Source organism: Elephas maximus, chromosome 15 (genome assembly GCF_024166365.1).
Source record: "Elephas maximus indicus isolate mEleMax1 chromosome 15, mEleMax1 primary haplotype, whole genome shotgun sequence".
NCBI lineage: Eukaryota > Metazoa > Chordata > Mammalia > Proboscidea > Elephantidae > Elephas > Elephas maximus.
Window position 1 is genome coordinate 42,066,228 of NC_064833.1, and position 14,369 is coordinate 42,080,596.

Sequence of the window (14,369 nt, forward strand, 5' to 3'; positions counted from 1 at the left end):
AATCCCTGCGATGTGTCAGCACTCTCCCCCTCTCCCTTTATATCCCAGGTTCCCTGTGTCCATTCATCCAGTTTTCCTGTCCCTTCCTGCCTTCTTGTCTTTACTTTGGGGCAGGTAGGGACAGGAAAACTGGATGAATGGACACAGGGAACCTGGGATATAAAGGGTTGGTCTCATGTGCTTGATTGAACTAAGTACATTCCTCACTTGTGTTATTGGACATCAGATTCTTAACTGTAACTTTATGGACAAGATTTGTATAAGACATTGCAGTTTTGCCATAGTCTTCATACCAATATGTAAATATTGAGGTGTTTATTGTTTTATGTCCAGATATATTTATTATTTTACTGTGAAGAGTAAGAATGAGCCTGGAAATGATAGTATTAGGTTTTCAAGGTAGTCTCATATAATGTAATGAGAACCTTCCTCAAAAGAGTTGTAACTGTTTCTGCATATCATTTATCTATAAATGTAGTATACAGATTTTTTCCCTGAAGATATCCATATTTGGTACTTCAATCAAGATTTCTTTATAAGAATTCCTCCCAACCATACTTGTAGCAATAATAAAGACAATGGATTATAGATAAATCAACCAAAAGAGGTGAGAAAGTCTTTTCTGTTAGAAAGAATGGCCAGATTCTTAACAAAATAAGTAAGTAAAAGAATAAGTGGTTAGGTGCAAAGGCAATTTGTTTTCAGATTTAAGTGTTTAATGTCATTATATATAGAATGTTTGCATTAATGAGGAGGAAAGGACTTTCTAGTTTATGTCATCTGGATTTGAATGCAGGAATGTTGTGTAGAAATTCCTGGAAGTAGTTATCCATTCTCTGCTGAAATGCGTCTAGGGGTAGGAGGCTCATTTCCTTGCAAGGCAACCTATTTTATCCCATTAAATATACTTACTGTATTTGCTTATATAAATATATAGGTAATTATTGATTATGTGCAGGGAGAACCATCTTTAAGCTAATATGAATAGGAGTAAGTCTAATCCTGCTAGGACAAGCCTTCTGTTTGGTAGCTAGATCAGTAGAGGAAATGAGATAAAACCTTGTAAAATAGGCATTGAAAAAGAGGATAGACTCATACAGAGTCACTCCTTGGTTTTGTGACTGTTTCTCCTTCACAGCTGCCCCTGGTCTTCATTTTAATATCTTTTCTCTGGTAGAACATGAGGGACATGTAATGCTATATAAAAAAATATATATAGCTATTTAAAAACCATGCTATTGGAGTAAATTAATTTGCTTATTCAGTAAGCATTTATTATCTAATGTGCTAGGCATTATGCTAAATTATAGGAATAAGGTGAATACAATACATCGTCCTCCCTCAAGGAGGGAAACAGACATGAAAACAAATGTCATGAAACAGTGAACCATGTTCTAACTAAGTATAGTTTTAGCACAGAGGAGGGAATGAAGGCAGGAGGGCAGTCGGTCAGGAGGTCTCACAAGAAGTGGTGATATTTGAATTGGGTCTGGAGGGAGTTTGCCAGCCAGCATGCATTCCGCTTAGCTAACACTTATGTGCTAACTCTTACTGAGTGTTTACTATCTCCCAGATATTGTTCTAATGCTTTTCATATAGTAACTAATTTATTAGTCACCAGAATTATCAGTGGTCACGAGGTCAGGACTGTTACTGTTTGACAGGTGAAGAAGCTAAGGCACAGAGAAGTTAAAAAAAACTCTGAACATCACACAGCTAATTAAGTAGTAGAGCTGGAATTTGGACCAACACATTCTATTTCTAAAACCTATGCCCTTGACCATTAATCTGTATTGCCTCCCAGTAATGATTATGATAATGTGCAAAGAGATAGCTACAGTGCTTCTAATTAAGCATTGTTCTAAATTGTCAAACACTGGGAAGAACCCAGGTGTTCAACAATAGGACATTGGTTACTTAATTATGATACATCTGTACAAGAGAATACTCTGTAAACCAAAAAAATTGTTGCTGTCGAATCAATTCTGACTTACTCTAGCCATTAAAAATTATGCTGTACTATGTTAAGTGAAGTAAGTCAATCATAAAGGGACAAATATTGTATGAGACCACTACTGTAAAAACTCATGAAAAGGTTTACACACAAAAAGAAATAGTCTTTGATGGTTATGAGGGAGGGGTGGGGTAGGGATGGAAAAACACTAAATAGACAATAGATAAGTGGTAACTTTGGTGAAGGATAAGGCAGTACACAGTACTGGGGAAGCCAGCACAACTAGTACAAAGCAAGATCGTGGAAGCTCCATAGATACATCCAAACTCCTTGAGGGACCGAATTGCAGGGCTAAGGGCTGTGGGGACCATAGTCTCGGGGAACATCTAGCTTAATTGGCATAACATAGTTTTATAAAGAAAATGTTCTACATTCTATTGTGATGAGTAACATCTGGGGTCTTAAAGCCTGTGATCGGCCATCTGGGATACTCCACTGGTCTCACTGCTTCGGAACCAAGGAAGAGTGAAGAAAACTAAAGATACAAAAGAAAAATTAGTCCAAACAACTAATGGACCACATCTACCATGGCCCCCACTAGACTAAGTCCAGTACAACTAGATGATGCCTGGCTACCACCACTGACTGCTCTGAAGGGGATCACAATAGAGGGTCCCAGACAGAACTGGAAAAAAATTTAGAATAAAATTCTAACTCAAAAAGAAAGACCAGAGTTGCTGGCCTGACAGAGACTGGAGAAACCCTGAGAGTATGGCACTTGGACACCCTATCAGCTCAGTAATGAAGTCACTCCTGAGGTTCACCCTTCAGCCAAAAGATTGGACAGACCAATAAAAGAAAATGAGACTAAAAGGGCACTGTCCTGGGGCAAGGACTAGAAGGCAGGAGCTGACAGGAAAGCTGGTAATAGAAAACCTACGGTTGAGAAGGGAGAGTATTGACATGTTGTGGGGTTGTTAACCAATGTCATAAAACAATATGTGTACTAACTATTTAATGAGAAACTAGTTTGTTCTGTGAACCTTCATCTAAAGTACGATAAAACAAAATAATTATGCTGTAGGAGAATAATAGATGGTAGAAGGTACTCATGTTATTGATTTTTAAAAACTCAGCTACTAGAAAACCGTATGATTTTATGTAAAATGTGTATGTTTTTTCGGGGGGGCATAGAAAAAGGAATGGAATGATACATTCATTCAGCAGATATTTATTGGCTAGGCTAAATCCTGAGGATATAACCGTGATCAAGACAGATGTTGCTTCTAGAGCTTACAGTCTGGTAGGAAAAACAGACCAGTCATAGAAAAGGTAGTTTTAATGAGTGTGATTAGTGCGGTGATGGAGAAGGTATAACATGCTAGGGAAGTTCTTAAGATGGACATCTCTTCTGAAATAAGACAGTCACAGAAAGCTTACTAGAGGAAAGTATGTTTAAACTGAATCCTGGGTAATAGGTATTAACTAGGCTAATAACCACAATGGGGTAGATCAGTTAGAAAAAAATATCAGTTGTCATTCTGTCTAAATTCTATCCCTTCACTCTCAAAAGTAAACTGTATAACTTCACAGATTTGATTTTATTTCACCAGCCTTATATTCCATAATAAACGAGACTCACCAGATAATTACATATGATAATCCCGCTAGTAAAGGCAAAAAAAAAAAAATTCGTTTTGGTAACATACCAAACATATATGGTATAAGTAGGCATTTTCTGGGGAGGTGATATTGAGTAAAAAGTGCTAAAGTATTTGGAACAGTCACAGTGTGACATATCAGACCTTTTTTCACGCATAACTTATGCCAAACTGTATGTAAAGATTTGTATGACAGCCACTAGAATTTTTCTTTTATAGTGCTCATAAGACTGCTATTACAATGTCTGGAATACAGTGGGTGCTAAATAAATGTTGACTCATTTCTGACTTAGAGTTAGAAACTTCATAATATGTATGCTTTCTGGGGACTTAGAGAACAATGTCTCTGACAGGGAAATGCCATAATGCAAGCTAAGCTACCTCTTTATTTTAAAAAATGATAGCGCTACATCTGTGACATAAAAACTGTGTCCTTTTAATGTATTACCACTATTTTTAAGTTCTTGGGATATAAAGAGGGTAATGTGATGGGGTAACTGGAACAATACAGATATTCAGAGATGCATAATGAGACACCTGTCAACAGCAGCCCTCCCGCTTATGCTGCTAATCTGTGAGCGTAAATCACCTGTTGTAGAAGCAGTTCTGGTTGGGAGAACTCTTCCATCCACCTCTAAGCAGAGTTAGATGCCTCCCACTTATTAATTATCCCAAGTTAGAATAATGTGTTTTCATATTTGCACCTCCGCTAGAGACTTTAAAGGGCAAGGACTGTGTTTTGGGGATGAGCCCAGTGTCTGACATATTGCATATACTCAAAATATATTTATTAAATTAGTCAAAGTAGATACTAAAGCTGTTCCTTTGCCTGGGAAAAGAAGCAATCAGAATTAAAACCTGTACCTATGTAAGGTATATGTATCAAAGTCTTAGGTTTCTCAAACCTAAGCACAGAGGAGGGGATGAGTGGAAAAGTGGGGTGCTCTTTTCCTCATGTTTTACCCTCATGAGGGTACGTATCCCCAGTACCTTCTTGAGTTGAAGTTGAAATGTGTACATTTATTAAAACACATATTGACCCAGTTCTATAAAGTGCTCTTAGTGATGCATCAGTCACGTATTATTCTTTCTTCCTCTTTATTCAGGACTTGTGCCATTCTCATTGCGATGAGTCCATCATCCAGAAGAAGATCACAACTATAATCAACTGCTTTATTAATTCCAATATTCCACCATCTTTACAAATTGACATTCCAATTGAGCAAGCCCAGAAGATTATTGAACACAGGAAGGAGTTAGGACCATATGTATTTAGAGAAGCACAGGTAAGAGATCAGGGGACGTGGCTTAGCATATTTTAAAATGGATTGACAGTCTAGATATTCTTTTAAACTTTTTGCGTTATTCGTTTTTGGCAAGGTTCCAGTCCTCTTGATTCTGGGATTTATTCTATTAAAATTTTTTTCATATATGCCACCAAAATATAAGAAACAAGTGACTTACTATTTTGGTGATTATAATGTACAAGAAATAAAATTATTTAAATATTACACTTTGACTTTCCATAGTCACTTTTGTTTCTAACTTATAAAAACTCCACCTAATTCTTCCTTCCTTTTTCACCATTCATAATTCCTTTTAAAATATCTGCTATCACGAAAATATGTAAAATATGTGTGTCCCAAGATTTGTGTATTTTTCAAGATTGAAATATTCACAGAGCTCATGAAATAAGTGAGAGGAGATTTAAGTACTCGACCAACAAAAAGTACACAAGCTTTTGAAAGGAAAGTCATGCCTGTTAACCCACTCAAGTTACTTCTTTTCAAGGTGAATAATACAAAACAGTGACTTGGTGAACATAATTTATTTGCATTTGGAAAAGCCTTTTAGTGATGTTGTTCCTAAAAAATGATTAAGAAAAATAAATTATAATAGGGGTAGTAGGGAAGGCCATGTCATGAATTAAGTGATATGAAACAGAGATTTAAAGTATGATTGCCCTTGAGCATGGAAACAGGCCATTATTACTTAACATTCATTTGGAAGCCAGCTGTGTTCTAAGTCCTCTAAGGGACTGAAAGTGAACTCACAATCCAAATTATGTATTAAAACAGGCAAAAATAGAGTAGAATTGGTTGAGGATCTTCTAGAGAAAAATAGAGAAACCACAGTGCCAGAATTGTAGCATGTGTAAATGAAAAGATCTCAATGATCACATAGCCTAGCCTAGGTCTCCTGATAATCAGGCCAGAGCTTGTTAATATATATATTAAAGACCTCGAGTCTGACTATGAATGTCTGGAGCTACTCTGGGATGATTTGTACATTGGTTCATTCCGGCACACTTTCCAGGAATTGTAGTCAATGAGTCTTATTGGAGCCCTCTAGCTTATGACTTCTGCCTGATTTCCTAAACCTGGGTCCTAGACATAACTTAAATATGGACTTCGGAGCATCTGAGAATAAGAAAATCTTTATTTAGGGGCCTCACCCCACCAAATCTGTTATTTCCTCCTGTGTTTCCTATCTCAGAGAATGACATCACCTCCTACTCAGGTGTACAAGCCAGAGATCTGGTTACCATCTCCATGTCTTCCTTTTCCTTCATTTCCTTTTCTCTCTATCTAATCAGTCCCTAAAACTTATGCATTTGTATCTTTATCTGTCGTTCTGTCCACTTTCCCCCAACTCCACGCCACTACCACTGTTCAGATCTACAGCGTTTCTCATGTTAATTACCCAAGCGCCCTGGTTCTAAGCTCTCTCCGAAACATTCACTTCACTGCAGACAGAGCAACATTTTTCAAAATGCGTATCTGATCGTGTCACTTCACTGATTAAAATATTTAATTTCTCCCCGTTGCTCTCAGAATGAAGTCCATATTCCTACATACCACCCTAACCGTGTACTTTACCATCCCTGCCATCTATATGCAGCCTCACCGAAGTGTTTGTACTTGTATAAATGGGCCTTATTCTCTTCCCTCCTGAACTTTTTACAGTATTAATTATCCTGTGTGCTTCTATAATATCCTGTATTTGTCCCTGTCATAACACTTAATCACACTAAGTGGGAAGTGACTGCTCTCATGCCTGGCTTTTCTTTTAGATTGTAAGCTCTTTGAGGACGGGGAATGTTTCTAAGTTACCTTTGTGGCCGTAGTGCCTGGCACAGAGTAGGCATTCAGTAAATATTTTTGAACACAGGAATGAGTGATGTAAGAAGAGATCTGGTATGACAGGGAGGAGTAAGATCAAATTGGAAATGAGGGCAGAGTGGAGCGGAAGGGCTGAATGGTAAATGAGAAACCATTGCCTCCTTTAGCATTGTTGTCAGTGCAGTCCCACCTTCCCATCACTCTCCCTCCTGATAGCTTGGAAAGTTTTACTCTGCAGGGTAAATTTTACTATACAACTTACTCTACAGATTTTGACTGGCTCTTTTTACTCATATTAAAACCATTGTGCATCTGCTGGCAGTGTGCAAAGTAGCTCTGTAATTTATTTAAACATTTTGTTACTCACAATGGTTTTTTTTTTAATTGTGCTTTAAGTGAAAGTTTACAATTCAAGTCAGTTTCTGATACAAAAACTTATACACACATTATTGTGACCCTAGTTGCTCACCCTACGATGTGACAGCACACTCCTTCTCTCCACCTGTATTTCCCATGTCCATTCAGCCAGCTCCTGTCCCCCTCTGCCTTCTCATCTTACCTCCAGACAGGAGCTGCACACATAGTCTCATGTGACTTGATTATTTTTTAAGGTTCTGGAGGTACATAGTAATTTTCATGAGCAATATGTGTATTATTAATCTAAGATCTCGATAGTAAATTTTCAGGAATAGAGCAGTATTGTCTTCCATTGAAAAATTGTATCCTACTTGGGTGACTTTTACTGGAAGGGCTTCTAGATGAGAATATCTGAGAGCTGGGAATGATTCAGGTTTGGGAGAACCAAGAAAGAGAGTCATTTGGTGTATAGAGGAGGAGGAATAATTAAGGTTAAGAAGTTCATAGTAAAAATTATCATAATCTCTTAACACTGGAACAGAGGATTTTACTTAATGAAATGAATGGCAGATCAGTATAAATGAAAAAAAATCTAGGCTTGCATTTCCTCAAATAAAATATCTCTAGCTTTTAAACTTCATAGCTCCAAGAGGCTATAGAATTCATTGATAAAGCTGTATTTTAAAAGGAGTAAGTAATTTTAGAATTACTAATAACATTCATGTACTGAAAAGAGGGATGATGAAATCTGCCAGGTCAGGGTTCTGTTTATTACTGCAGCATTTATTTTTAAAAATTCCTCTTTTCCCCCATGAGTTGGCTTGGAGCCTAATGGGATGGCTCATTTTTCTCTAGGGCATTAGGTAAAGGCCATTCCTAGCAGTAAGATATTCAACTTCTTGATCTGATGTGGCAAGTCCTACCTTCTTGGAAGTACGCCTCTGGAACTAATGGAAAAACTTTGTATGGGAATTTGAGCAACAATTCTTATCTCTATAAATATCACAATTAATCACTTAATATAGAGTGTCCTCATAGAAAGCATTTGTCCAGGATACCAGTCTGCTTCTTAAATGTTACTTTTCTTGCTCTCACATAAAAGAAAGATTATATCATTTAAAAGTTACTCAAGATTTATTCTTAGATCTGCAGCTTTGTTTAAGAGCTTTTCCAGAGGCAAAATGGTATTTCCTTTCTCTGAAAGAAAGAAAAGGGTAGGGGGTGGGTTGAGTTTCCCCTTAATGAATTGAATATTTGAAATACTTGCATGAAACAGCAGAGTGTGTGGCAGGTCAGCTAGTATATATTTTAAAAGAAAACATAAATTTCTTATTTAAAAAGACCTAATGGATTCTTTATTAATACAATCAATTGGTTAGAGAAACAAAGAATAAAGTGACTTTTAAGTGCATTTTTTTTTTTTTAAAGAAAGACTTCTCATTGGTAATAGAAAACATTGATGATAAGCATGTGCTGAGCTAAACTATACCAAGATGTCTGGAGACAATAAGTTGGAGGAAACATGCTGTATATTAAAGACAGAATAGTTAATCCATTATTATGGTGAATTAGAGTTTAAATTGGTACATTTGTATAAAATTGTAATCTAAGACATACTTTGTTTTTTATACAGATGACAATTTTTGGGGTTCTGTTTAAATTTTGGCCCCAGTTTTGTGAGTTTAGGAAGAACTTAACTGATGAAAAAATTATGAGTGTTTTAGAGAGAAGACAAGAATATAAGAAAAAGAAATTTGCAGTCGTGGAAGATGACAAGTTAGTAAAGGTGAGATAAGACTCATTTTGGGTTTAATGAGACTTTCAAAAGGTATGTAATATGTGTGAATTTGTAAAAGAGTCTAGGCTGGGGAAAATACAGAGAAGAGTTGTAGAATACAGATTTTAGCGGTTTTTAAGCCTTCAAGTTAGAGATTTCAGACTTGTTTTTGAATTCCTCAAAATTCATCTCAAATGTCATCTCTTCTCTCTGAAGGCTTCCTTGACTCCCCTAGGCAGCGTGAGCAGCTCCCTTTTGTGTGCCTCCAGGGTGATAATAGTCCTACCTCTCTTAGAACACACTTTATGTTGTCCTGTGATATATGTGTGGCATCTGTCCTTCTCACTGGACTGAGATCCTCAAGGACAGTGTCTGTCCTACTCATCTGTTTCTCATAAGCACCTACAGTAGTGTCCAGCACATAGTACATGCTCAATTGTTAATCATTGTTCATTGAATAAATGGGGGAATAAATTAATGAAAAAATATTATGTACTGAGAGGTGGTGTTTTCCGTATTAAAATTACAGAATGATTCATTGACTGTGAAAGTTGTAAATGTTGTTGTTAGGTGCCGTCTAGTCAGTTCCCACTCATAGCAATGCTGCGTACAGCAGAACGAGACACTGCCCAGTCGTGTGCCATCCTCACGATCGTTGTTATGCTTGAGCCCATTGTTGCAGCCACTGTGTAACTATGAGTCATGAATTGGCCAGCCTGCCTATTTGTCTCTTAGTCTGTCTATTCATTCATCCATTCAAGTATCTCTTTATATTTGTCTATTTTATTTGAATTAAGGAGTAATTTCTCTCCAGTAATATGTTTGATTTTATTTATAAGATTATGAATTTTTTTTTTTTTTAAGAAAATTAAAGATACAAAAGTAATATATGGAACACTCATCAGGTCAAAATAAATGCTGTTAACATTTTGCTTCATTTGTTTTTTTTTCCCCGTAAGAAATAAAATATTGGAAATTGAGTAAAGTCTCCTTTAATCCTGCCCTGAGTCCTGTTACTCCCCACTCTCCCCAAGGGCAACCATTAAGTTTGGGGTACATCCTTCTAACACTTTTTAAAAATAGTTTTTTATATAGTATGTGCATTCATAAACATTACAGGCCTTACACTGAATAAATATTCAACTTACATAAATAATAAAAAAAATACCGTTTATTAAATACGTCTTTGTACATCTTTCTTTTTATATTCAACAACATGTTTTTTCATTCTTCCCATGCTGATATACTTAGATCTGTTGTTTTTAGGTGCTATCAAGTCGGTTCCAACACATAGCAACCCTGCGTACAACAGAACAAAACACTGCCTGGTCCTGTGCCATCCTTGGAATCATTGCTGTGTTTCAGCCCATTGTTGCAGCCACTGTGTCAATCCATTTCCTTGAGGGTCTTCCTCTTTTTCGCTGACCCTCTGCCAAGCATGATGTTCTTCACCAGGGACTGGTCCCTCCGAATAACATATCCAAAATACCGGAGATTAAGTCTTGCCATCCTCGCTTTCAAGGAACACTCTGGCTGTACTTCTTCCAAGACAGACTTGTTCGTTCCTTTGGCAGTCCATGGTATATTCAGTATTCTTCGCCAACATCATAATTCAGTTCTTCTCCACTCTTCCTTATCATTGTCCAGTTTTCCCATGCGTATGAGGCGATGGAAAATATCATGGCTTGGGTCAGGTGCACCTCAGTCCTCAAAGTGACATCTTTATTTTTCAACACTTTTAAAGAGGTCTTTTGCAGCAGATTTGTACAATGCAAAACATTGTCTAATTTCTTGACAGCTGCTTCCATGGGTGTTGATTGTACATCCAAGTAAAATGAAATCCATGACAGCTTCAGTATTTTCTCCATTTATCATGATGTTGCTTGCTGGTCTAGTTGTAAGGATTTCTCTTTCCTTTATGTTGAGGTGTAATCCGTACTGAAGGCTGTAGTCTTTGATCTTCATCAGTAAGTGCTTAAGTCCTCTTTACTTTCAGCAAACAGGGCTGTGTCATGTGCATTTTGCCATTTGTTAATGAGTCTTCCTCCAATCCTGATGCCTCATTCTTCGTCATATAGTCTAGCTTCTCAGATTATTTGCTCAGTGTGCAGATTAGATAAGTATGGTGAAAGGATGCAACCCTGACACACACCTTTCCTGATTTTAAACCAGTCAACATCCCCTTATTCTGTTTTAACGACTGCCTCTTGGTCTGTGCACAGGTTCTCCAGGAAAACAAATGTTCTGGAACTCCCATTCTCCACAATGTTATCCATAACTTATGATCCACACAGTCAAATGCTTTTGCACAATCAATAAAACACAAGTAAATATCTTTCTGGTATTCTCTGCTTTCAACGAAGATCCATCTAATATCAGCAATGATATCCCTGGTTCCACATCCTCTTCTGAATCTGGCTAGAATTTCTAGCAGTTTCCTGTTGATATACTGCTGTAACAGTTTTTGAATTATCTTCAGCAAAATTTTACTTATGTGTGATATTCATGATATTGTTCGATAATTTCCGCATCCTGTTGAGTCACCTTTCTTTCGAGTGGGCAAAATATGGATCTCTTCCAGTCGGTTGGCCAGGTAGCTGTCTTCCAAATTTCTTGGCATAGACGAGTGAGCACTTCCAGTGCTGCATCCATCTGTTGAAACATCACAGCTGGTATTCCCTCAATTTCTGGAGCTTTGTTTTTTGCCAGTGTCTTCAGTGCAGCTTGGACATCTTCCTTCAATACCATTGGTTCTTGATCATATGCTGCCTCCTGAAATGACTGAATGTAGACCAATTCTTTTTGGTACAGTGACTCTGTGTATTCCTTCCGTCTTCTTTTGATGCTTCCCATGTCATTCAGTATTTTGCCCGTAGAATCCTTCACTGTTGCAACTTGAGGCTTGAATTTTTTCTTCAGTTCTTTCATCTTGAGAAATGCCAAGCATGTTCTTCCTTTTTGGTTTTTAACTCCACGTCTTTGCAATTTCATTATACTTTGTCTTCTTTAGCCACCCTTTGAAATCTTCTGTACATTTCTTTTACTTCATTTCTTCCATTCACTTTAGCTGATGTGCTTTAAAAAGCAAGATTCAGAGTCTCTTCTAACATCCATTTTGGTCTTTTCTTTCTTTCCTGCCTTTTTAATGACCTTTTGCTTTTCTTCGCATATGATGTCATCCCACAACTCATCTGGTCTTTGGTCATTAAGTGTTCAATGAGATGGTCTCGAAATTCAGGTGGGACATACACAAGGTCATATTTTAGTACTTGTGGACTTGTTTTAATTTTCTTCAGCTTCAACTTGAACGTACATACCAGCTAATTGATGGTCTGTCCTGAGGTGAGTCCCTGGCCTTGTTCAGACTGATGATACTGAATTTTTCCTTCATCTCTTTCCACAGATATAGTCAATTCGATTCCTTTGTTTTCCATCCAGTGAGGTCCAAGTGTATAGTCACTGTTTATGTTGTTGAAAAAAGGTATTTGCAATGAATAAGTCATTGGTCTTGCAAAATTCTATCATGTGCTCTCTGACATCGTTTCTATCACCAAGGCCATATTTTCCAACTATAGATCCTTCTTTGTTTCTGACTTACCACATTCCAGTTACCAGTAATTATCAGTGCATCTTAATTGCATGTTTGATCAATTTCAGACTGCAGAAGTTGGTAAAAATATTCAATTTCTTTATCTTTGGCATTAGTAGTGCATAAATTTGAATAATATTTGTGTTAACTGGTCTTCCTTGTAGGCGTGTGGATATTATCACTGACAGCGTTGTACTTCAGGATAGATCTTGAAATGTTCTTTTTGATGATGAATGTGACGCCATTCCTCCTCAATTTGTCATTTCCAGTATAGTAAACCATATGATTGTCTGATTCAGAATGGCCAATACGAGTTCATTTCAGCTCAGTAATGCCTAGGATATCAATCTTTATGCATTCTACTTCATTTTGATGACTTCAGTTTTCTTAGATTCATGCTTCGTACATTCCATGTTTCTGTTATTAATGGACATTTGCAACAGTTTCTTCTCATTTTGAGTCGTGCTACCACACATCTGTCAGTTTGTCATACTGTGGTATAGTGACTCTATATTCCTTCCATCTGCTTTTGATGGTTCCTGTGCCATTTAATATTTTTCCTATAGAATCTTTCATTATTGCATCTCGAGGCTTGAATTGTTTCTTCAGTTCTTTCAGCTTGAGAAATGCTGAGCGTGTTCTTCCCTTTTGATTTTCCATCTTCAGGCCTTTGCACATCTCATCATAATACCTTCTTTCTCTCCTTTCTTTTTTTTTTTTTTTTTATAATAACTTTTATTAAGCTTCAAGTGAACGTTTACAAATCCAATCAGTCTGTCACATATAAGTTTACATACATCTCACTCCCTACTCCCACTTACTCTCCCCGTCTTGAGTCAGCCCTTTCAGTCTCTCCTTTCTTGACAATTTTGCCGGCTTCCCTCTCTCTCTCCTTTCTTTTTAATGACGTCTTGCTTTCTTCATGTATGATGTCATTCCACAACTCGTCTGGTCTTCGGTCATTAGTGTTCAACACCTCAAATCTATTCTTAAGATGGTCTCTAAATTCAGGTGGGATATACTCAAGATTGTACTTTGGCTCTCATGGACTTTTTCTAATTTTTCTTCATCTTCAGCTGCATATGAGTAATGGATGGTTTGATCCGCAGTCAGCCCCTGGCCTTGTTCTGACTGATGATATTGAGCTTTTCAATTGTCCCTTTCCATAGATGTAGTTAATTTGATTCCTGTGTATTGCATCTGGCGAGGTCCACGTATATAGTCGCTGTTAATGTTGGTGAAAAGTATTTGCAATGAAGAAGTCGTTGGCCTTGCAGAATTCAGTCATGCCATCTCTGCTATTGTTTCTATCACTAAGGCCACATTTTCCAACTGTTGATCCTTCTTTGTTTCCAGCTTTCACATTCCAATCACCAGTAATTATTAGTGCATCCTGATTGCATGTTTGATCAATTTCAGACTGCAGAAAGTGGTAAAAACCTTCAATGCTTCATCTTTGGCCTTAGTGGTTGGTGTGTGAATTTGAATAATACTGGTATTAATTGGTCTTCCTTGTAGGAGTGTGGATATTATTCTATCACTGACAGTGTTTATTATTACTAATGGATTTTTGCAACTGTTTCTTCCATTTTGAGTCATGCCACATCAGCAAATGAAAGCTCCAAAAGCTTGACTCCATCCACATCATTAAGGTTGACTCTACTTTGAGGAAGCAGTTCTTTTCCTCAGTCATATTTTGGGTGCCTTCCAACCTAAGGGGCACATCTTCCAGCACTATATCACTCAGGTGTTCTGCTGCTAATCATAAGGTTTTCACTGGCTAATTCTTTTCAGAAGTAGACTGCCGCGTCCTTCTTCCTAGCCTGTCTTAGCCTGGAAGCTCAGCTGAAACCTGTCTGCCATGGGTGACCGTGCTGGTATTTGAATACTGGTGGCATAGCTTCCAGCA

General features: G+C 37.3%; 1 protein-coding gene across 14 annotated transcripts in view; it reads left to right on the forward strand.

The window, feature by feature from the left end:
• The window catches only part of RGS22 (regulator of G protein signaling 22), a 145,145-nt gene that overhangs the window by 121,813 nt on the left and 8,963 nt on the right, over window positions 1-14,369 (forward strand). For 12 of the 14 annotated variants that reach the window (XM_049853627.1, XM_049853621.1, XM_049853624.1 and 9 more), the window contains 2 exons: window positions 4,722-4,901; window positions 8,728-8,880. In XM_049853627.1, coding sequence (XP_049709584.1) covers window positions 4,722-4,901; window positions 8,728-8,880 — 333 coding nt within the window. The remainder of the gene's footprint in view (window positions 1-4,721; window positions 4,902-8,727; window positions 8,881-14,369) is intronic. The other 2 variants (XM_049853629.1, XM_049853631.1) reach the window with 1 other exon arrangement.